At 44.8% G+C, this 24,675-nt stretch overlaps 4 protein-coding genes across 5 annotated transcripts; all 4 read right to left on the reverse strand.

The window, feature by feature from the left end:
* Positions 1-273: 273 nt before the first annotated feature.
* On the reverse strand, positions 274-1,979 carry aicda (activation-induced cytidine deaminase). Its single transcript, XM_076109092.1, has 5 exons — positions 1,960-1,979; positions 1,228-1,393; positions 831-1,113; positions 596-711; positions 274-500 (listed from the first exon to the last, which is right to left on the reverse strand). The coding sequence occupies exons 1-5, from the start codon at positions 1,977-1,979 to the stop codon at positions 450-452; spliced, it is 636 nt and encodes a 211-aa protein (XP_075965207.1). The 3' UTR covers positions 274-449.
* Positions 1,980-4,919: 2,940 nt separating this feature from the next.
* nat14 (N-acetyltransferase 14 (GCN5-related, putative)) lies at positions 4,920-6,931 on the reverse strand. 2 transcript variants are annotated; one of them, XM_076109089.1, is made up of 4 exons: positions 6,755-6,931; positions 6,191-6,332; positions 5,795-6,100; positions 4,920-5,696 (listed from the first exon to the last, which is right to left on the reverse strand). In XM_076109089.1, the coding sequence occupies exons 2-4, from the start codon at positions 6,269-6,271 to the stop codon at positions 5,247-5,249; spliced, it is 837 nt and encodes a 278-aa protein (XP_075965204.1). In that variant the 5' UTR covers positions 6,272-6,332; positions 6,755-6,931; the 3' UTR covers positions 4,920-5,246. The 2 variants fall into 2 exon arrangements, with proteins under 2 accessions (XP_075965204.1, XP_075965203.1); XM_076109088.1 differs by having other exon boundaries at positions 6,191-6,930.
* Positions 6,932-7,092: 161 nt separating this feature from the next.
* On the reverse strand, positions 7,093-15,176 carry znf628 (zinc finger protein 628). Its single transcript, XM_076109086.1, has 9 exons — positions 15,046-15,176; positions 14,046-14,617; positions 13,652-13,724; positions 12,606-13,553; positions 11,770-11,940; positions 11,287-11,617; positions 10,986-11,140; positions 9,535-9,777; positions 7,093-9,396 (listed from the first exon to the last, which is right to left on the reverse strand). Exons 2-9 carry the CDS (start codon positions 14,429-14,431, stop codon positions 7,447-7,449), a joined length of 4,257 nt encoding a protein of 1,418 aa, XP_075965201.1. The 5' UTR covers positions 14,432-14,617; positions 15,046-15,176; the 3' UTR covers positions 7,093-7,446.
* Positions 15,177-16,956: 1,780 nt separating this feature from the next.
* Positions 16,957-21,426, reverse strand: il11a (interleukin 11a). Its single transcript, XM_076109657.1, has 5 exons — positions 21,420-21,426; positions 20,499-20,656; positions 17,579-17,674; positions 17,266-17,427; positions 16,957-17,136 (listed from the first exon to the last, which is right to left on the reverse strand). The coding sequence occupies exons 1-5, from the start codon at positions 21,424-21,426 to the stop codon at positions 16,957-16,959; spliced, it is 603 nt and encodes a 200-aa protein (XP_075965772.1).
* Between the last annotated feature and the right edge of the window lie 3,249 nt (positions 21,427-24,675).

Here is a 24,675-nt window from a genome sequence, read left to right on the forward strand (position 1 = left end):
TACCACTGTGTTGTCCAGTCTGGGTTTTATCTGCGTTTTTGTCTCAGAAATTATTTTAGTTCATGAAAGTTAATTGCAACAATTTTGGTCCCAAAACATGTTTTATTCAGAGTTTGATTGTACTTAGCTTCAGCCTCTCTTATCACTTCTGGTTGGAAAAAAAGCAAGCGGGCGATGGCCAAAATTCTCGAACTCACATACATATATATACATCAATAACACAAAACACAAAATTATCTTATTCTTTTATTTCATATATCCATATTGCAACAGAATAAGCAAGCAGCAGCTAACGTTACAAGCCTTGCCACAACTTAAGCTATTTTTTCTCAGTTTTTCTCATTCTCAGTTTTTGCAGTTGTAGTGATGGACCAACGCCAACATGTCTTTTTCTCTGCAGACTTAATAGTAGACTTAATGCTAACACCTGAGGAGGTCAGGGGTATTTTTCACAGTCCGAGAAGCAGGAAGGCATCCCTTAAATCTTCTGTTTCAGAAGGCTGAGAAAGAAAGAAAAAATACATATAATTACTTTTAATTTGACTTACACCTGTTGATTGAAAACAACAAACATGGAGTATGGTAAATGTTCTACCTGGAGGATGCGGTTGAGTTTTCTGGCAAGGCGAACAGAGTTTCGGTGCAGCTCATCCCAGGCCTTGAAGTTGCTTTGCTTGCGATCCACAAAGGTCTGCCAGCAATAGAAGAAGTCTGAAGAGAGAGGAAACCGTTATAAATGATACAATATTTGACATCCAGAGAGCAACATGATAAGTAAAACAATGGATTTTTAGGTGGAATTTGGCTTGTACACCAATTAATGCCTCCACCTTTGTAACTCATGACTGTGATCTGCACGCCAGCTTCTTTCAGCATTCTCAGGCCGTCTCTTTCCCGGCTGTTCTCCATGTCACAGAAGTAAAGGCGAGAGACGAAGATCCTGAGGCGAAGGTTGGGCGTCCGGCTGAGGAACTGGGACAAACTGATGGAGCAGTTTATGCAGGGAGACCAGGAGCAGAACCAGGTGATGGAGTAACTGAGCCTCTTCTCTCCAGTGCCTCCGTAACCCCACAAACCAGGGCACAAGGCACCCAGGTGGCGTAGGAACAACAGCTATAGAGACATAGGAGAACAGCGATACAGTCTTATACCCTACTTTCACTTGTTATTTACTCCCCCGAACAGGCCTTTCTCACATGCTTCCCCATCTTGACCCACATTACTTACCTCTACATGGCAGCCACTGCGGTTGCGGAGGTGTCCAAAGTCAAAGGATAAGGAGTCTGGCCCCACTCGCCTCTTCACTACAAAGCAGAGGTAAGTCTCGTGTCGGCCCCTTGCCCAGCGCATGTTCTTGTAATGGTAGATGAACTTTTTTCGGGGCAAAAGCACACTGAGACAAAGGGAGAAAAGGTTGGTGCTCTGATTTTACCAGTCAACATTTCATCAGTAATAATGCAATTCTCAAAAGTGTTGCTGTTCTGTGAATCAACATCTTTAGTGACAAATAATCTTCGTAGTATTCAGAAATGTTATGCCAGGAAAGTCTGTGAAGAAACTCATGAAATTATAATTTAACGTATTATTAGTCAGATGACTCACCCCAATAAGTTAGCACAATAAACTCATGTAAAACCTGTGGTTAACCATATGTGAGCGATGGACAGTCAGAAGACGACTAACATTCACTGCTTTTTTTTCCCTCACTCTCAGTTTCACAACTTTTAGCGAAACTAGGACAGTTATTCATCACTAATTAATACGGAAACCTCAATAGAAAACACTCGAAGGTGGTATAGTGCCATTAACAATTTCACTGAGGAATATTTTCTATTGGTATCAAAGTATCAGCACTTGTCAAAAAAAACATTTGTTTCATTTGATAGCAAGTGTGTGTAATCTAAAGACGTCTTTGTCAAATAGAAAGACATATAAATAGAATGTATCCATTTTGCTCACCTGTCTAGCTTTGTAATCATTTCGAAAGAAGCGCTTTGTCACTCGGCGGGCGTGGGCAATAAATGGAGGTAAATGACAAAGAGCGAAAGTGTGTGAGTGTGTGTGTGTGTGTGTGTGTGTGTGTGTGTGTGTGTGTGTGTGTGTGTGTGTGTGTGTGTGTGTGTGTGTGTGTGTGTTGTTGGGGGGGTTAAAGGGAGGGAACTGAGAACATATACCTCTAAACATAAACATCCTGCATACAGAGGCAGCTTCTGGTTGGACAGATAGATTTTTCAAAGTAAGTTCAGGGGGCGTGATACTAAAGAGATGGATGGACAGAATTGTTTTGCTGCAAAAACAGTTAAAGCTATAAATAAAGTACTCAATTTCCAAATTCTATTTAATGACATCATGGTTTTCCTGTGTTTTTTTTTTACATTTTAACATTCGTTCACATGGTGATTGAAGTGAAACCCTTCTTTTGGTACAAGGCCATAAAGGGATTTAATTGGGGAGGCAGATTACACTACAAAGATTTTACTAAACAATCTGAGTGACCACACATGAGAGGAGGACTGTTTGACGTGATGTGTAACCTTTGGAGTTTTTCATAGACGTCAGTAAACTGAGCCAACTGGCTGGAACTTTCCAAACACTTAAGACTCATCCAGTCTCGGGCCCCTCCACTTTAACTTTCCCAGATCATTAAGTAAAAACCTCCAGATACCATCTCACCTTGATCCACAGTCCTCTCCTGCTATTCAGCCTTTCCACCGTAGCTAGTCTCCCCCACCTCCTCGGGGGCCCCAAGATTTGGTGGAGCCATAGGCGTCTCCTGACCTCGAAAGGCCCTGACACCTACTTCGTCCTCTGATCTGGGTTTTCCCAAACTGTGTCAGGCTGGGAGCAGAACTGTAATCGACCTCCCTCACCCTACGTGTGTGCTAGAACGGCTGGCCAGCTGACCGACCACAGTGTGTGGATAAATCTCACTCACGAGCCTTTGAACCGTCAGACGCTGTCTGACGCTGCCAAATCAGGATGTGTATTATTTTGCTCCCGTCTTTTCTTTGCTCTGTCTGTTTTAGCTCTGGCCCAGTCTGCTCACTCAGTGGCACTGCATGCAGGCATCCTGCTTTCCCATGACTCCCCTCACCCTCTCATGCACTCTGTGGTTTGGGGAATTCACCGTTTCCCAGGGTGGCTGTTTTTGGAGCTCCTCTGTGTGTGTGTGTGTGTGTGTGTGTGTATGTGCGCACGTATGTGTGTGTTAGCCATCTGTATGAGAATGTCATTAACACAGTCTATATGTTATACATCATCTGGAACTAATTTATCTAATTTATCCTATGATTGTGTGGTGCCCCAAAATGTGGAGTGATTCATGTGTGTGTGTGTGTGTCTGCATGCTCTGAGCGACCTCACATCATATTGCATTACTCTGACGGTGCATTAAGCCTAATGTCTCTGCACATTTGAGCTTGTGTGCATGTGTCTTTTCTCGACTTCAAGAGGCTGATGAAATGCCAAACTATATGTAACCACTTCCCACCCAGCTCACTGGGTTTGACCACAGTTGACCAAGGTCATCTCATAGTCACACATGAACGCTCACGTGCACTACCACCCCTCTGATGAGTGTGTGTGTGTGGTGTAGTAGTACAGTATGGCCAGACACGACTGTGCATTTAACCCATAGTCAGGGGCAGAAACCGGGTGTAGGAAATGCCAAGTCATACTTTCCAAAACCCACCCGCCCACACCCTGCACACGCGCACACAAACACTCACACACAGCCATACCGTGCAGACGCACAAGACCACAGTCACAAACAGACTTTCTTTCCAGTGTGTGAACTCACATCTGTTTCCTGACAACAATAATAGCTACAGATCGGGCGGGTAGAGGCCCAGCTAACAGGTGTCTGCTCTTTGACAGTCATGAAGAAACAACTCCGATGATGACCAAAGAAGTGGCACAAGTAAAGTACAGTTTTCACAAGGTGAAAAGGCCTGACCACACACTTACTCATGCATGTAACAGCACTGTTATGTTACTGGGTGTCTCAGCTTTTTCATCAAAGTTAATTAAAGGACAGTGATTTTCCACTACAGCTTGCATGATTGAGTTTGCAGTGAGTGTACAGTAGGCCTATATTTGTCTGCACATTAGGTGAGATATGGCTCCTTCTCACACACATTAAAACTGTACAAACATCCTGTGGTGTTTATCTGTGGCGCATTGATGCTATACTGACATCGCCTGAGGTCTGCAGGAGGTAGATGCGCAATGCGAGTGTGAGAGCTGCTAACCATATTAAGGTTAGCCTCAGACTGGGGCTGTGTGCGTTTCCCCACTTAGTCACATAAACTGCCAGTCACCTGCAAACCACACGCATTCTTGTGTCAGATTACCTATGCGTATAGTGTATTAAATGTGCTGTTTCAATCTGCAATACAAATTAGTTTGGAAACAGATATCCAAGTAGATTTCCATTTGTGATTTTGATCAACTTTGTAATTTGTTCAATATTTTAGGGCTGCAGCTAAAGAGTTACTTTCATTATAAATGAATCTATATTTGTAATTAATAGGTTGATTTAATGATGTTACCACTGCCCAAAGTGAAGCACTAAAATTGCTTGTAGTAGTTAAAAACTCAAAGCGATGAAGTACATCCCTAAAATATTTATTTAACAACTACAATAACCATTATTTTTTATTTAACAAAGAAAACAAAATGGAAGAAAAGCTGAAGAAAGGGGAGGGAGTGCTGTTCTAGTAGACTCATGTACCAACATACTGTACGTGACGGTGAACGACAGATGAATTCTGCAGATTCACATAAACCACACATACTTCCTATACAGTAACCGTACATCCTCCTACACATCTGTACGCTTTCACACACAAACTAACGTGTGCAATCGCACATAATTTACTGTGTGGACGCTTTTGAGAAAAGAACCACGCAAACACACATTTTACATAAATATTTTATTTCAGTATAAATGAGAGAACAGCATGACTGTGGCTTCATGGTGTTAATATTACATTTTTACATAACCATTTCTTTTTAAAGAATGGAGATGGTACTTTATTTGATGAAACGGTAAAAATATAGTTAAAACAAACGGAACAGCAACACATACAGTAAATAAATACTCACATAAATAACACAAATCTTCAATACATGATCAGCTTAAACAAATATCCAAACATGTTGCAGCAATGACTTGTGATATGGCTTCTTCACCTTTAGCAATTCCAGTGCCTCCTTTTCTTCTCCATGAGTCCATCATCACTCAGTCACAGGTCTTTGTAAAACACTTTAGTGAGGGGGTATCCCAGAAAGCCTCTCTCTGGAGGCTCAAGCTTCCTCTCCTCCTCATCATCTTCTTTTTCATCAGCCCCCTCCCCAAATTGCTGATAGCCCAGCTTCCTGAAGATGACTTCCCCCAGCTTGGACGGGAAAGGGACGTGAGCGTACACTCTGTGAGCGCCAGCCTCCCTCTCTCTCTGCTCCAGACTCTGGACAAGCAGCCGGCCAAGACCCTCCCTGCGGTACCAGCAGCCCGTCACCAACCTGCAGATCCTCGTGACGTCCGCTCGCTTCTCGCTTTCCCTGAAGATGCAGCCGAGGATCTCGCCATCGCATTCTGCCACCCAGACGTGCCCTGCTTCCTGCTCCCTCTCTGGGGTGACATTCTCTGTTGACACATCTTTGTCCTTGTCTTTGGGTGTGATTCTGCGCCTTGGCTGAGCAATACAAATATGATTATTTGGCTGCAACATTAGCTCACCCAGAATGAAGTAAAAACTATGCAAAACACAGTCGAGCACACCAGTAGACTGACCTTTCTAGTCCCTGGTGTCTTGCCACTGATCCTGCAGTAAGGATTCACCAGTGTCTCATCCTGTGTCCCTCTGTAGCTGCTACCCACATAGTCCCAGTAGGGCCGGCTGCTGCCCAGAACCCCCGTGGACCGCGGCATGGTGATTTTGAGAAAAATAATTAGCAGGAAGACAGGAATAGCAAGGGCCAGGATAAAGGAATGCACGAGGCAGCGCAGCATTGAGGAGAAAACAGCCAGGATGAAGAGGCAGAGCGGACGAGTGAGGACGTGGAGGATGAGACGGTTTTCTGTGCCCTCGCAGCCCTCCTGGAGGGATGCAAGTTAAAACAAATCAGCACAAGCATCACAAGGAGTGAATTCCCACCGTGATGAAAGCCATTTAAAACTCGTACCAACCTTGATGAGGGCTTTGGCCATCTCTATGTCGTCTTCCTTCATCCTCCTCATCACCACCTGATCCAGCTCCAGCCTCACCATGTTTAGGCTTTGAGCTCTAACTGCAGGACTGGTGCTACTAATGTTTCTACACACAGGGACCCTACAGAAACACACATCAGAGTACATGGACAGAAGGTTGTCGGCAAAATGCAATTTTGGGATGTTTGATACTAAAATCCTGCAGATAATGGATACTGCTGTAGACCCGATTGGGTTATCTGTACTGAAATGGGTGAAATCTGCTACTTTGCTTACAATGAGCCAGTAGTTGCAATACATCACACCCACGTTGGCTCCAAACAACAAAGACAGAGGGGGATTATAGAGGATTTATAGCATGCATGACTTATAGCATGCATGTGTCACCATCACTCATTCTAGCTTGTATTTATCTGCACGGTTAACGGTGATCACCAAAAGGCAACGTTACAGTCGAACGCGAAAAGACCTCGATCAAACCCTTATATGGTTGTAGCGAATATTTAGACCCCTGCTCGTGCGGTGAACCCCGTTTCCGCTTACCTTCTCCGTCACGCGGCTCAAATTAAACTGAACAGGGAAACACTCTGCACGTCTCTCTCAGTTTTGTTGTGGAGTCCTTGCAGGGTTTGCACGTTTGGTCGGTTGATAAGAGTCGCTTCTTGTGCAAAGGAGGTATTCTGAATACACACGTACTCTGTTTGAGGTCCCGTTTCACGTCTTCAATGTGTCGATCTACGCCATTTGCGTAAGCGCAACCCAAAGCATAAAGGCTACGTAAAAGGCTACCGCAACGTAACAGCGTAAATGACCTTTGTGTTTAAAAAAAACAAAAAAGGACAAAATCAAAGTACAAAGCGAAACAAAAGAAACAAATGATGAAAGGTATTGACAGTTTTATTAATAATGAACTATTTACTATTGACATTATATAGAAAGTGGGCCATGTACAACATTTATTCACAGAAAAACACATTTACTTAATAAACAAACTGCCAATGACAGTATCATTTAAACTAATATATTTCAGAATATTCCGAGGTCCATGTACAGCCTATTTGAATGTATAACATTTCTAGTATGTGGCACCATGGGATTACGACACAGTACTCATCTAACTGCATGCTCTCCCTCAGCTCCAGGAGAACGCACACTAAAGTGCTAACACACTGAGCCCACAAATAGTGAGGCATCCACTCGCACGCACACTTTCTTCTTCTCCAACATGCACACTCTCAGAACTGCATCTCTTTAGAGTTGGGTATAGGTCCATTCCTCATTGTGTCCTCAGTTGACGTCTGTGCCTCTGTGTCGGCTGCAGAGCTGTGTTCCTTTGCAGACTTTTCATTCGCCTCAACTGTTACACTTTCGTATTTCACCTCGCTACTTTGTGAGATCTCTCCATCCCCTCCTCTGTCCATTCTTCCTTCTCTTAAACTACTGGTGCTGACCTCAATTATGACAATTTCCTCTCCATTTCCCAGCTGATATAGGCCTTCCATGGCTCCTCCACCCTCCTCCACCCTCCCACTTGCAGAATTGCAACCGGCCCCTTCTCCTCCCATCATTCCCCCTTCGCCTATCAGGGCTATCATCTGCATACCTTCCTCAGTGTCCTGCTCCATCTTGGTCTCACCCCCGAGTTCAAACACCACCTCCTGCCCATCAAGTGGCACCAAACTTTGGGTAGGAGTGCAGGAAAGCTGCAGGGTGGTTTCTTGCCCTTGGCTGAAGGCAGCACCGGATGGACCGCTGTCCTGCGCCTCGGTGTGGAAATGGAGGACGTAAGACTCTCCCTGGCTTCCTTCCTCTCCAATCTCTCTCTGCCCCTGCTTTCCTCCCTCCCATTCATGCAGGAGGGACATCATCCCTCCCTTATCCCCCCCTTTTGCTCCTTCACCTTGCTCATCCGTCTTGAACTGCAACACAAGTGATTTCCCCTCCCCGCCCACTCCTCCATCCCCCGCCACGTCTGATGCATCCCCTTCGAACTGTAACACGTAGGAGTGCCCACCCTCCTCGACATTCATCCCCTCCTTTGCCCGTCCTTCACTATCAAAACACAACACAAACTGTTTCCCTGTCATGGTATCCCCCGTCCTTATTTGCCCCACTGTGGTGTGAGGTTCCAGAGTAGCCGGAGTAGAAACTGACGATACCGTCGTGGCTGGTGTAACCATCGTAACAGCTGATGAGGGTCCTGAGGTGTCCACTGTGGTGGAAGATGAAAGAATTGGGACAGCAGTGCAAGATACAGTGGTTACAGAAGATGGGAATGACTCTGTGGTTCTGGTCACATTACAGTTCGTTACCGACGGAGCTCCACCTGCTGTCTGACTGACCGGAGCTGCTGCAGACATCTGAAGACTAGCTTTTGGTTTGCGGCCCCGTCTGCCCCGAGCAGTCCGCGTGCTTTTCCCTAATATGGGCTTGGTCAGCAGGGAGTTGGCCGAGAGAGTGCGTGTTGACATGACCACAGGAGTGTTTGCATTGTTGCTATTATTATTGTTGGTGATTATGAACCTGGTCTGCTGCTGTTGCTGCTGTGATATGGCCGGATAGTGGGACATCTGAGTCCGTGTTTGGTTTAGGATAGTCTGAAGCACGGGGAGGGTCTGAGGCTCCGGAGCTGTTGGAGGGTTGCTTGCTGTGGGGACGAGGATCAAGCTGGACTGGCTGCCATTATTGGAGGGGCACTGTAGGATGAAGAAGTTTTGGGGCTGGGACAAAGGTGGTGGTGGCGGTGGAGGAGCTGGTGGAGGGGACGACAGAGGAATGAGCTGCAGGCCGCTGGCTGTCTGGATCATAAAGTAGTTCTGGGAGGTGTTGAGGGGGATATTAAGTGCTGGCTGGGACACAATCAGGCTGCCTTGGTTTCCTGAGGTTTCCAAGGTGATGGGGTTGAGCAGGGTTGTGGTGGTCGTTACTCCCCCAACACTGGCCTTCACAGCCACTCCGTCTTTACCTCCACCACCGGGGCAGGGCAGTGGAACGCCACTGCCGTGGGTACGGATGTGCCTCTGCAAGTAGGAGTGCATGACAAACTCCTTGGAGCAGTACGGGCATTTGAAGTCCTTGCTTGAGGAGTGCGTGCGAAGGTGGAGCTGGAGGTTGGAGGAGTGCGTAAAGCTTTTATTGCAGTGCGTGCACTGGAAGGGTCTCTCACCAGAATGGGTGCGTTCATGCTGCTCAGAAAGAAATAACAAAAGAAGAGGAGACAAATGAAGAACAGTTGATGAGATTTTAAAAAAAAGATGTATTCCATGCAAAGAAGCTAACAATCTACACGAGATCACAGCTGAATGTGTACCGACGGTGCTGACCTGTTTGAGGTTCGACGTCTGGGAGAAAGACTTTGAGCAGATGGAGCAGATATGAGGCCGCAGTCCAGAGTGCATCTGACTGTGTCTACGCAGGCAGCTGGTGTTCTTGAAGGACTTGCCACACTCCTTACACACATATGGCCTCTCGCCTGTGTGCTGCCGCAAGTGGTACTGATAGTGAGAGCTCCATTTGAAAGTGAGAGGGCAGTGAGGGCACTGGAATGCCCGAACGCCTGTATGTACCTGGGTAAAGTGGAACAAATGTTAATGTACACCTTTTGGTGGATCATTATTACACATATAAATACCGTTCTTATAGTGTTAATTCTAGTTAGTAAAACTTAAAGAATGCAATGTTGCTCTCTTCCTTTTCTTCTCCCTGTTACGCCCCCTGACTTAACGATGTCTGTTTGTCTTTGCAGGTCTGCCACGCCCCTTGACGATCACTGAAGCACCCACACCTGAGAGTCCTCATCTCATCAGTGGAGCTGCATATCAACCCCTGAATCCAGTGCTTCCCGGCCCTCGTTTGTTCACTCTGGGCCTGTGGCGCTGTGGGTTTTCTGTTGCTGCTACCAAGAGCATTTGTGCTGCCATACCTGGGGTTCAAACTTAATGGAAGCTTTGTAGGGGTTCTCTGCCTTTTATTTTGTAAAGTTTTCTCCTGTTTTTGTGACTAGTTAGGCAGTTCAATATTGTGTTTGTTTGTAGTTCAGATGATCTCTTCTTTTCCAGGGAGCATGGGGGTTTTGTTTGTTACGTTGGCCTTAGAGACCCTGACGGCTGCGCTTCCTTATTTAGTTGGTTTGTTCCTGTGCATCGATACTGTTAATAAATGTATATAATTGCCGCTTGCCTTATCCTCTTGGTTTTTGTTGAACTTGTGCCAAGGTTTTCCATCACCTTTTATATTACTTCCAGTGTACCCCTAGGCACACTATATAGGCCGTAACACTCCCGGTTAAAGGTTTTTTTTGGGGTGAGTTTTTCCTGTTCCGATGTGAGGGTCCTGGGACAGAGGATGTCTCATGTGTACAGATTGTAAAGCCCTCTGAGGCTGATTTGTGATTTTGGGCGATACAAAATAAATTGAATTGAATGAAATCCAGTGTTACCATTTCACTGTCTATTCCAATAAAATCTAAATGCAACCCAAGAAAAATGTGTGAAGCACGCAATCGGCAGTTACAACTGAAGGGTTGTGTGATAACAGCCACTTTGTCACAAGAAAGCTTTAACTACAGTGTTTTATTTCATTAAAGGGATTTTTTATCGTCTGTCGTATATTGCATTTATCTGGTGGGATGTGAACCATTACTAGAGAGCTCCCTGTTCACTAGATAAATCTTCATTTCTGGGGTGACATCAATTATCAAATTTAGCTCCCAACTGATGCGTCTCTCGTTTGGAAACTCTCCTTGTGTTTCAGTTTCTTGGAACAGAAGCCTTACCCTCTGATGGATTGAAAGCAGAGACGACCTCTTGAAGCTCTTTCCACACTCGGTGCAGCGGTAGGGCCTTTCCCCGGTGTGGTCCCTCATGTGATACTTTAGCCCGGATGAACCTTTGAAGGCCTTTCCGCACTCTGAACAGCGGTACGGCCTCTCTGTATCAAATTGCGTGAAATAGAGTGTCACATTTTTGAAAATTAAAACGAAAAATAACACATCGTATCAAACCAAAACACATGAACAGATAGCTCAGCTCATATTCTCTATTGTGGAGTCAAATCTCCATTGTAAATGTCTTTACCTCCAGCAGGAGTGTTCTTGCTGGCCGCTGTCCTTTTGGGGGCTTTGGTCGGTTTTGCCGGTTGTTCCTCTTGCTCCTCCCTGACGGCGATGATGTTGACGTGGATCTCCCTCTGGTCCTGCTGCTTGTCGGCCTGGCTGGGAGAGGAGGGGAGAGGGAGAGACAGGGAGAGGGAGGCGGGGCACACTATCTCAGCCTCTGCCTCGGCCAGGAGCCGTTGCTCGGGCGTGTGGGAGTGTTGGTGGGTGAGGAGTGAGGACAGAAGGGGGAAGGAGCGGTCGCAGGCGGAGCAGCTGAACTGGGAGCGGGACTGTGATGAGAGAGAGTGCATCTGGACAAACAAAAGCGGAACACAATAGGCTCATATTATTCTGGGATAGATGCATCCAAATGCAATAAATGAATCCCGGTGCTCAATATACAGTGCGGCGCTGAAATTTGCATACCAGTGTCAGTAGAAGAGCAATTGTAAGTCATTCTCACCAGTGACACATGTCTATTGAGGCCTCCACTGGTCTTGAAGGTCTTATTGCAGTAGCCACATGACAGCCCTGCCCATGTGGTTCTGGCCTCTGGCTGAACGGTCTCAGAGCTCTGAGTCACCTCGGTGAAGCTCTGCAGCAGGTCAAACTGGGCCTGGGTGGTTCCCACATTCTGAGGACAAACCAAAGGAAGTTCTACATATAAATAAAATGTATCTTCAGATCAGACTGAAGCACTGTGTAGGGTGGGTAAGTTTTTTTTAGATTGATTTATATTAGATTAAGCAGGCAAATTAGTGTTTGTCTCTTGTCTTCTGTTCCATACCACATTACAAACAGTAGATATACTGTACAACATACAACTTCGTCTCATCATCAGTCTGAATTGCCATTTTGTTTCCATTTATTTATTTAGCCTGACGAGTTTATGAAGCGTTTATGAAAGCTGTTGTCTTAAAACCACTCAATAGTGTCATTTAAAATATTTTAAGTTAACACAGAAGCTGTAGCAGTTTCTAGGAGCATCTAATTTAACATCCGTCTAATTGATCAAAGAAATATGCTGATTTGTAAATAAAAGTGAACCTCCTCCACGCTTGTCACCATTTTTCCTGAATGCTGGTAGCTAGCTAGCTATGTAGGACAATGAAGTTCCCATTTCTAATCCAACCTACTAACTTCTAATTGGTCAAGACAGGCGTATATGGGCACAACACCAGACCAAATTCTGAGATGTGGGCGGCGGGAACCAGGCTACAAAAGTCACTTCACTTTCTTCTGTGGAAGGTTTATTTTCTCTTCTTTTCTCACATGTATCTGTTTGATCCAATCACTTACTGTATTGCTGCCATCTGCTCCCTCCGTCAGATCAAGGAGCACCTCTGTCGTGTGTCCATTTTCAGCCACTGTGGTAGTCTCTACCACCTCCTCAAAATCAGCCAGCAGGTGACCAGCTCCCACCAGCCCGTCCCCAACCTCCATCCCTGTTCCAGGCCCGGCCTCTCCTCCGGCCCCGTCTCCCTCTGGAGCCATGTGGATGACCTGGTGCTCCTCTAAATCTGTCCGGGTGCCAAAGGTGTGGCTGCAGCTGCCACAGCTGTACAGCAGCAAACTGGCCCCGGTGTGTGTGCTCAGGTGAACCTCTGTCCCGATGGCCCTAGAAGCACACACGCCCTCCCCAGAGGAGGTGAGGGTGAGCTGGGGGAGAAGGCTCGGATTCTGCCCGGACGGGGTGGTTGACAGGAACACTTCTTCCATCCCCACCCCTACTCCATCAGTTCCCTCTTGGCTCACAAATCCCACCATGTCCGTCAACATGGACGATGTCACTTCCTCTGCCCCGACCACCACCTCCACTACCTCCACTACCTCATGTCCCTTCCTCGCGTTCTCTCCCCTCTTTCCCTCCCTCCCTCCCGCGTTGAGGTTGGAGTGCGAGTTCTTGTGCAGCGCCAAGTTTGACGAGTGTGTGAAGCTTCGTCCACACTCACCGCAGATATAGGGCCTCTCACCTGTATGTATCCTCATGTGCTGCCTCAGGTTGGTAGACTGAGTGAAGGATTTGTTACACACTGAGCAGGTGTAAGGCTTGAGGCCCAGGTGGACATTCTTGTGTCGCCGCAGGCTGCTTGAGTTCTTGAAAGCCTTGGGGCAAGTGTCACAGGGGTAGGGACACTCTCCAGTATGCTGGCGCAGGTGATACTGGTAATGAGAGCTCCATTTAAAGGTCAGAGGGCAATAGGGGCACAAGAAGGTACGCACCCCAGTGTGGACACTCTGATGGACCTGGAGACAGACAGAGGTACAGATGTGAAATCTCTTGCTCATTTGCTAGCATTTCCTTTTCCCTGATGTTTATAAAATGGCTTTGTTTGACACCTCACCTGGAGCAGAGAGGAGCGTTTGAAGGCTTTGCCACACTCCTGACATTTGTAAGGCTTCTCCCCTGAGTGAGACCTGCAAAAGAAACACAACTGTTCAGGAGAATTCATTATCCATAAATATGGTGTGAGGCATAACTTTGACACATAATAAACATAAAAATACATTGCTAGACCTTCTCTTGTGATATGTTGAGTTATACACTGGCACCATAGATGTTTTAAATAAAAGGTATGGATCATAAATTTGACATGATCCACACTACTTAGAGTTTCCTGGACACTTCTGCCTCTCCCTCCTATTCACTTCAATCTACAAAATAACAATGACAGCTTCAGGACTCTATTGTACCAATGTTGCAATTATAAAAGGTAAAGAGATTTTAATTCTGCGCACCGTTGATGGTAGAGCAGAGCAGAGGAGCCCTTGAAGGCCTTGGGGCAGAGGTTGCAGCGGTATGGTCTCTCATTGTTGTGGCTCCGCTGGTGGTGGGTCAGCCTGGACGACCACCTGAAGCTCTTCCCACAGTCCATACACTGGAAGGGATGGTCCGACTGCTCGGGCTGCTGGGGTTGACCCGGCACCGACGACGTCACCATGTCCAGAACCACCTCTTCCCCACCCTCTTCTACTCCCTTGTCTCCCTCCACCAGCTCCCCTCTGTCCCCATCGTCCTCAACATCCTCTCCCGAACCAAGAAGGGACGGGAAATGAGAGAGGGAGGAGGTGGACTGAGGCGGTAAGAGTTCTGCTTGGACCACTAAGGCCACTGAGTTAGCCATTACCAGCGCAAACTGGTAGCAGATGATGGGTGTTCCTTGGCAGCAGGCGTGGATCAGTTGCGGTGTAGTATCATGGTTTTTCTTTCACCTTTTCTTCATGTTTTCTTCTGTGTCTTTCATAAATTCTTGCCCTGTCAGCCACTGGAAACACCAGCTGTCTTGCCAAGTAGACAGCTCAGGACAGGTCTGAGATTAAGGGAAATGGAAATAAATACAGTATTATAACTTGGTAACTCCAAGTGTGAATGTCCCCTTTAAATCCGACCCATCTCTCCGTCCTCCAGTCAATGAAGCTAGCCCCCCCCCTCTGCTGTCTATCCTCTGGCAGTCAGTCCGTTTCTGTCCGTCCCCGCAGTGCGGTGCGTTCTAGCAAAACACACGCAGAAGGTTACAACTGTGTTACACATGAAGCTACTTTATAAGTGTATCCTAATGCGACCGATTAGCTGTGCAAGCAGACAGACCACACGCACAGAAAATATCAGTTTTCACAGTCTCAACAAAATCAGCTACTGGCCTGAATTTAAAGCTAATCTAGCCGCCGTCTATGCCGAACATCTCCGTTATACTGTTCGATACGGATGCGAGTGAACGCAGGCTGGACCGGTACTCACCGCGCATCTTTAACTCATCTTATATTGTTGATATTATGAAAAGGGTACTGGGTACAGCAGTGCTAATCCACACAACCTTAACAATAAACACAGCGCAGACTAACAGCAGTTCTCCACCCGATTCCGCCTTCTAAGAACAGCGACGGCGATTGGCTGTTGGCTACTATAGATGCGCTACTACCATTGGCTAAGAGCTTCAACAGACAGATTGACGTTTTTAAACCTCACTTTGAATTATTTCGGACCTCCAAATTTGACGGAAAGCACTTTATCAGTGATGCGTCCACACTCCAACATCTTAAATATCGTAAATATAATTTATAAAGCTTTATTTACAATACATATGTATCCGTTATGTTCTGACTCTGGCGCACAGAGTTCTGGGTAATGTAGTATGTGTGTGTGTGTGTGTGTGTGTGTGTCTGCCCCCACTTCCATCCGTCACAGTTAACGTTACAGGGTAGGTGGACCATGGTTATCAAATAACATATACTCAAATCCATTGTGCACATTCTTTAGTATTTATTTCACCAAGGCACATATTTCACATTGAGGCCAATCAGTGTGTGGAAGACGCATCTTGATGTAACAACAATAATTTAAACAGGATGGTATAATAATAGTAAATAAGAATAAAAACTGTATAAAAGTACAAAAAAGATAGGAGACTTGCTCCACTGCAGCACAAAATAAATAGTTCCACCAAGTTACTTAAATAAATAGTCAATACTGTAACAAATACTAAATTAGGAATGAAATAATTATAGTGATAAAGTTGGTAAAGTAATCTACATTATATTGTAAAAAAACAACATAATACACAAAAGCACGTATACAACAATTTACATTCTTCTACACTTATGTACACACTAAGAACATAGTGTCACAATACATAGTATTTTAAGGCTTTGGGTGTTAATTAAACTAACAAAAACAAACTTTTCTACCCTGAAGCCCAGGTTCAAAATCAGCCATCTCACTCATCCAAGAGGCTAATGCTAACAAGTTTGTGCAAAGAATCTAATCAGGTCCATCAGTGCTCAGCAACAGGGCATATTCATACAACTTTACCACAACGTTAAATATGCCTCCTCATGCAGAACGCGAGAAACAGGCAACAACAACAGAGACTCTGCCTTTGGTACAAAAGAAAGTATTCACTTCTCTTCGGCTACCATTTTGACATTATCAGATGTATACGATGATTTTCAATTGATATGTTAAGATGTGACACGTTTAACAGGGTTAGAAGATGACATTAACGTCTTCTAAAATGTTTAATTTGAAGGCACTGTAAGTGAGAGATAGTGAAAGCATTGGCTGTCCCATATGTGTGCTACATCTACTGGAAGAATTATTGGCTAAAGAAATACACAAATGCAAAGTAGATTAAGTTAGTTTAAACAAAAGTAAGGAAGTGCTACCGTGTTTTTCTTGAGGATCAGTGAGACACAAGACAAAAAGAAAGATTACAGAGATGTGGGCAAATAAATTCACGTTAATACAGAAACAAAGATGAGAGTGACACAACTTCAAATAAATAAAATCAAATAAATTACCAACAGTCAATAAATAAATAAATATATAAATAACATGGTCATGAACAAGGCCTTTAGGAGACAGTTTGGGGAATTGTGACATGATCATCATAGTTAAACTGGCAGTTTGCTTTAACGGGAATCTTGATGGTTGTAACTGGCTGCAGTACATCACATCCTTATTGGCTATGATGGAAACACATTCTTCAACACAAGTGTCATTGGTTGACATTTGGCCTCTTAAGGGATGCTGTTGACTACAGTGCACACTGACATGGTCCTAATTCCCCTTTGGCTGAGGCGGGGCTCCATGTATCCTCACTGGCTATGCCGCCATGTAGTTAAGAGGAAAAGAATGAATGAGCTCGGGTCGTCATTGTGCTGCAGTGACTTTGGGCTTGAGGCTGATGAATGCTCGGTATGCCCAATCACAGAAGAGCTTGAAGTGTTGGAGAAGCTCATGGCTGGACTGCAGGACATCAAACTGATAGGGGAGGTGAGGGGGGAGGGAGGGGGTCACCTGAGTCAGCCTTGGTGCTTCGACTCTCAGCATCTGTAGCAGAGATGACAGATTAGAAAAACTATTAATTTATTCATTTGTATGCTAAAACGTTAATGGATAAACATCAAGTTAAACATTGAAGACACCTGATGATCACACATCGGAAACTCAGCTCTTTACCTGACGGTGCAGCAGATTGATGAGAGATTTCATTTCTCTGATCATCTCCACCAGCTTGGGCAGTGCAGGGTGGTGGTGCTTCTTTGAAACCTTGTTCAGCCACTCAAAGTGGTGCTCATACAGCTTCAGGTCAGCATGCAGCTGTGAGAGTGTGGGCTTCAGCTGGAAACAACACAGACACACTTAGCATGGGTGTGGCAAGATGTGACTGTGTGTATAGAAACAAGACAAGCCCCTCTACCCTCACAAGCACACGCATACACACACTCGGAGAGTCACACACAAATACAGAATACAAATATCAGAGCATTACCTCAAGATTGTTGAGGTTATTGGCTGATCTGTTGCTCATTTCTGGCAGAGACCTGAACCTGTGGGGCTCCACATCTGAGTCAAATGCATGCTCCCTCTGAAAGAGAAAACAAGACGCAAAGCAGCCAGTTAGTAATTTGCATCGGTGCTATTTAACTCATCCTGAGACAAGTCACGGCAACATGAGGAAAGTATTAGTCCAGCACCTCCATCGAATGACTGTTTTCTGTGCTTAGAGACAGTAGCTCTCACTGAGGGGAGTGTGGTTGATCGGGTCAGTGTGAGTTCACCCACATTCAGCCTCCCCAAATGTCAACAATAAGAGCAAATGACCTGAACCCACAGGATGTTTTCTACAGGGAGCGAGGATAACAACATATGCAATGACTAAGAAAGCTCCAAGTGGGACAGACAACACAGAACTGTAGGGAAACTCCAGGGTCACAGCTATAAAAAGAGGGAATGACGCAGTACCGCTGCCCAGCTAGAGTTGTGTTATAAACTGCGTCCAGAGAGCGGATGTAGTTCCCATCGTGGCCACTAGAGGGGGATAAACAACCTGACTGCAGGTTAATAGAGTTCTACTTCACAAAAGGCAGCTGTGCTGTTTATTAGTAGTATTAAAGATGTATGCCTGATTTAGTAATGAATGGGGATACATGGAGATGACTGATGTGGCATGCGTCACTTCCAATCAGTAGAGGAACATAACAACTTTAGGATGATGAGTGCTGAGAAATGTTTTGTGTAAACAGGTTGTGTGTGCTTAATGCTTCCTTAACCTGTTATGCAGTGTTTTCCGTGCCCTACTGTTGGCCTCCAGTTGTTTGTGTTGATGTTTTTAGTGATGAATGTGCCGCATTGTCTCGCATGTCTCTCCATCAGCCTTTCGTAAGAGCTCACTCATGTTTGTGGTCCAATGTTTTGTCTCTGTTTGCTTTTGTCCCCTTCCATCCCTCGCTTCCTTACCCTCTCCTCTCTCTCTCCCCCTCTCTGTGTCTCTCACCAGGTGCACAAGCACATGCAACATCTCGTGCACATGTGCATGCATGCACACACATACACCACTGCCTTGTCATCTGGTTGGCTCTCTGATCTCTTCATCTCTTGTGGTTTTTGCTCCATCTTTCTCAGCCTTTAATTCTCCCTCTTATTCTCCTTTTCTTGCTCTCTCTATCACAGATCATGACCTCACCCGACAGAACCCTCGCATCCAACCTTTTTCTTCCTGAATGCAAATACTGGAATGTGATAAATCTTTTAGATTTTTATCAAGTCACTTTGCTGTGGCGACCAAAAGCAAAACACTAAACACCGCACCTACACAACCATGACTATTTACAGAACCCTCAACGCACACAGACACACACACACACAGCCACAAAAATGCATACACAAATGCATGCACACATATGCACCCATACTGAATGCATGCAAACACACACACACACACACACACACACACACACACACACACACACACACACACACACACACACAGTTGCGTCAGAAAACTTATATCGACCTATGTGTGGACACACACACATTTTTCTCTCTTAAAGCATCAGTTTCATTGCTTTTTTGCAGGGACTTTCCATGGATTCCCGTTCTATTTATCTTTCCTAACTTTCTCCTCTCTTTAGTGGAATTCCACACAATAAGGAAATAAATTAAAAATAATTCTTCCATGTTACCGAACACTGTCTTCTACTGTCCCCATCACCCTTTAATAAAGCTGCTGTTCACATCTGGACCCCAGGTTACAGACTTCTGCTACACAATGGCCTGTAACATTGTTTTAAAGCAACTAACACACACACACACACACACACACACACACACACACACACACACACACACACACACACACACACACACACACACACACACACACTTTCAATATCTACTGGCCAAGACTAGAGAGAGTATGTGGCTATTTTTGATTTTATCCCCATGAACAAAAGAGTTGAAAGATTTGCATATTGCAAAAATAGAATCTAGATCAGCCATGTGTAACCGAAGATCCACAGATATGATCCCGCTTTCTTTTCACCTGTTAAAACGCTGTTGATACACAATCACCAGCTGAAGCCAAATCTTGGCCGAGTTCTCAAATCTGATTTTCCTACCTATTTGACTGTCAACAAAATAAAATTTGGAGCCAGCGTTGTCAGTACGGTGCACATTTCATAGGAGAAAAAACTCCAACTCAATCCTCCACAGTCTAGCCGCAGAACATAAACATGTTTCTATGTAAACAGGCAAGTGATATACTTTGCTACTATTTCATAGATGGTATGCTTAGCTTAGATGGAGGCAGGTGTTGATATGTAGTTCTAAATTAGTCTTAATGGGTGAACTTATTCCTTGAACTTAATGTTTTGTTTCTCTAACCCCTTGACTACATCACGTATCCTGCAAGACCATCACTGTAAATGTGTCTTTATTCTACTTAATTCTACAAAACTTGATATTGATTTCATTGCACCTTCACTGGCCTGCATGGCCACCAATCTTACTGCCACCAGTCAGGTGAGCAGGCAGACCAGGAGGTTGCTGAGTCAGACCTCCCCTCCCTACAGAGTCCAGTGTGGATTAAAAGTGAGATCACTGAGTCAAATCTCCCCTGAGGCTTTCAGCTGCTCTGATCTGAGCATGCAGCCAGTCTGTCACCAATGAAAGCAGCTTAAGTCAAAGTGAGGACCTGAGCACACCTAGTGTAGTTTGTGCACGGTGCAAAGTTAGTGCTGTTACCCAAACTGAAAGGTAACATTAGCACCTCAATCCAATTAGACAGAGATCAATCAAGACAGGTTGTGCATCCTCTTCCACAATCACACTAACAATTCAATCAGCCTCATTAGCCTCGCCTTCAATCAATAGTTGTGATTGGCAATCACCATGACGGCATCTTCACTTACCAGCAGTTCTTGGGTGAGCTTCATTAGATTTTTGGTCTGATTGGACAGTTTGTCCAAGTCAGTGGGCCGCCGCTGTGGTACTGGAGAGGCATTCGTGAACACGGGCAGCTGAGCCAATAGCAGCGAGAAGAGGAGCGACGAGGAGGAGTCGAGCAGCACTGCAGGGGTAGAACAAAACGGAAGCAATAAGTGGAGAGGCGCTGTCATCTCGCTATAATGATAATGACCTCAGGCCACGGCTGTCAGCTCCAGGGGAAGATACTGCACCATAATATAAACAATAGCTCCAGACTTGGCAGAGGGATCCTCAAGAGCTACAGTGTCAGAGTCGTGTTTACACAGGCTGAATGCAAATCATTAAATCATTAAAAAGCCGGGCTTTGACACTGAATATCACAATCACTCCTTTACCATAAGCAACTGCAATGAATGCTGCTGATTGTCACACCTGCAACTGGATAGGTACATGAGTTGGTGGTATAAATTATATGGACCCAGCCAAGGCAACTCTCTAACAGTAAGCTCATTCATTCTTTTTCCTTTCAAGTTCAAATACAAGGTAGACTAAGTATGAAAAGGAAACCACAGTGGTGTTGAAATGATGAATGCTTGATAATTACAGGTGAACCCACAAGAATCACAGCCAAAATAACACTGCAGGAGCATCTCCATGTCCTAGTGTAACTTTTGCAGTTTAGGGATCACCAGAGAATAAAGTTGTCCATTCTGAATGTTCAGTCATTTGTGAGTCAATTGTTTAGAATTTAATCTGAATAAATAATTAAATTGAGCCTGTAGCAAAGCCTATATAAACGATCAAATATCTAGTAACAGTAACAATAACATTTAGAAATAAAATATAACATGTACAAAGAAACTACAATAAAGAAATTAGAAAAGCACACTCATACAAACACTTACATTTCATATTTGGTTCGGATCCAAGGGATAGGTCAACCAGCAAACAAACGGTGGATAAATAAATAAATAGAAAATTAATAAATAAATTGAACTCCGGAAACTGTCACGTGCTCCGGTTTCTTCTTCGCACTCTTCAGTCAGAGCGAGGAGGAAAGTTGTCAGGACGAGAGAGGATGAATGAGAGAGCAGAGTGATGACTGAAGCACTCACACAGAAAAAGGACGGTAAAAGTGATCAAACTTTCTGTCTTTGGTAAAGTTTGAGATGAGTCCTTGTAGTCTTTATGGAGTGCTGAAGACAGAGAGACACTTGGACAGTTTGGAGAGAGAGAGGCAACAGAGAGGCAGAGAGAGGGATGCGAGTGTGGTAAGTCCAATTTTTGCGCGCAGTGAAGTGTTTAGGCTTGTTTAAAACTTCCTTTATAAAGACGTCGGGCCTATGACACATCCGCAGTGACTCACTTCATTCATAAAAACACACACACACACACACACACATACACACGCATACACACAGACACACGCTCTCTCTTTCTCTCCCTCCTCTCTCTCTCTCTCTCTCTCTCTCTCTCTCTCTCTCTTTCCTCCTCCCCTCTCTGCTGCCCGTCTCCCTTTGCGAAACTTAAAAAAAAATGTTCCGTTGTTTTTTTTTTCCTGTTTTTTTTTCTTTCCTCTATCACTTTCTCCCGTCCTGTCCTATCTCCAGCACTTCCTCTGTCGCATCCCGCTACCTGCGCCAATCAGTCCCATCTACCTCTTTTTTTTATCTTTCCATCTCCAAATCTCTTCCCCCCTCTCTCCCTCTCTCTATCACAGCAGACTTTAAAAAGCCTATTGTTTTCATGTGTATCAGCGTATCTTATGTAACCATGTATCTATTTGAGCCCTGTCTTTTTCTTGTGGTGATGTGTGCCGTGTTCAAGGGTGAAATGTCACAGAAAGTGTGTTCTCGCCTGAGTTATTTAATTTATGGCAGCGCTCTTTTAGGTTACACATGCCACATTCCCTGTATCATAGCTAATACACACAGCAAACACCTTTTCTCCCCCCATATTTCTCTCCCTCCTTTTCTCACCCCTTGCTCTTTTTTTTCAGAGCCCCTCCTGAGACAGCAGCCTGTTATTTCCACTGCCCCCCCACCCACCTCCTTCTCTTTTTTTCACTCCTTCTCTCCCTCTCCAGGGTGAAGGAAAGAGTGAGGAGTGAGAGACGGATAGGAGCAGGAGAGAGGTGTTGTCCAGACCAGAAGGGGCCTCTGAAAGTGTTGCATAGAAACAGTGAGCGGACACACACACACTAATATATATATATATATATATATATATATATATAGTTATAGTTATAGTTATATCTATATACACACACACCACAGGACATTAACACAGACACACACACTTGAGGGGTGGGAGGTGGTTGGTGGGGTCAACACAAAACACACACACACACACACACACAAAACATGCACTTGGATGCACTCACACAACATACGCTGTGTCATAATGAAACATGCTGCTCTATTGAAACAAAACACACCAAAAAGATGCTTTCTCGCTCAGAAACATGCAAACACATAACAGTGTACTGTACACACATCAACAGGATTTCTCACAAACGCTCTCTTTTTCACACACACTCGCACACACACGCAAGTAGAGTGGGGCAGCCTGGAAACACTCAGTCAGGTGCAGTAAAGCGTGGCCTACTGTTGCAAAGGGCAAAAATGAGTTTCCAGGCATCACAAGGGGACAGTTGATGCATCATACTGTACACTGTAAATCAAAAGGAAGTCAATAGGTGTGTTTCCATCCACCTGTGAAAAACTGAGTGAAAACGCTCAAAATTGGGTGAAAGGGGAAAAACGGCAGTAGAACGTAACATCAGATCTCTGTGGAACGTGAAGGAGAATGTAAACCTTCCTCAAATCAATTATTAAAAAAACATAACATTTTTCCCCACCATTTTAAGTTTGACTGGCCTTTAATTGCGTCATCGCGTTGCACCCTCTTCTTCATCAATAGTCCTGCACCTGACATCATGGGAATCAGCTCCAAGTACTGCTTATCTCAATGAACCAAGCCTTAATATTTGCCCAACAGTAGAGACGTGCACATGCAGTTTGTAATGCCGATTTTCTGAAAATTTGTGTTTCATTTGGATGGAAAACTGACTACATACCAGGCGGCAACCTCCAGGTCCAAAAAGTGAAGCTAATATAGAAGTCCCTTAAACCTGCATTCTTTCTAATATCCAGCAGGGGGCAACTCCTCTGGTAGCAAAAATAAATCCGATCGTATAGAAGTCAATAGAGAAAATGACTCTTCTTCTCACTTGATTTATTACCTCAAACTGTTAACATGAGTTTATGGTCTCGGTCACTTGTTTCAGGTCTCCTTAAATACAGCATGATGTTCCTTTAGTAAGTTATGTTCCCATTTAGAGTAAAATAGGAAATAAAGCAGGCTATGTTTTAGGGCGTGGCTACCTTGTGATTGACAGGTCGCTGCCACGGCGTTGTCTGGTCTTGGAGTTGTCCGTGTTTTTGTCTTAGAACTTTAACCCTTTCACAAAGTGTTTTCAGTTCATGGAAGTTCATTGTAACATTTTACATTGTCTTATTGTCTTATTCAGGGTGAGGTTGTACTTAGCTCCACCCTCTCTTGTCAACTCTGGTGACAAAAGAAAAAGATGTCAACGGACAAAAAACCAAGATGGCGACGGCCAAAATGCCGAACTCAAGACTTCAAAACGGTAGTCCACACACCAATGGGTGACTACATCACGGTGACTACGTCCACTTCTGACATACAGTCAATACAGACACACACACACACACAAAGGGAAAGAGAGAGTGAGAGAGAGACCACTGAAAAGGAAAAAAGCGTTTTTTGAGTCTGGGTGTGAGATTAGGAGACCCTCATTCGCAGACATACACTCATGTGTGGTTAGAAAATAATTAGTGGTGGGCCTTGTATGCGCACAGTCGCACACTCATACACATATACACGTATACACACAGAGTTGCCAGTCCAGTGGCGGGCCTACACAGACAAACAAACACAGTCCAAATGATGAGGGCCCGGTGGCTGCGAGTGGGTGGTAGAGTTGTTGTGGTGAAAAGGGGCCATACTGTTTTCTCCGGTCAACAGTAGAGAAGAAAAGCAGGAGAAGGAGGAGAGGAAATAGATGAGTGAGGTTGGACGTAGGGAGATATTGACACACTCGCTCTTTTTAATTTCCCACATCAAAGGGCCGTTTGA

This window comes from Anarhichas minor, unplaced genomic scaffold, assembly GCF_050575085.1.
Source record: "Anarhichas minor isolate MPS153535 unplaced genomic scaffold, ASM5057508v1 ptg000041l, whole genome shotgun sequence".
Classification (NCBI taxonomy): domain Eukaryota; kingdom Metazoa; phylum Chordata; class Actinopteri; order Perciformes; family Anarhichadidae; genus Anarhichas; species Anarhichas minor.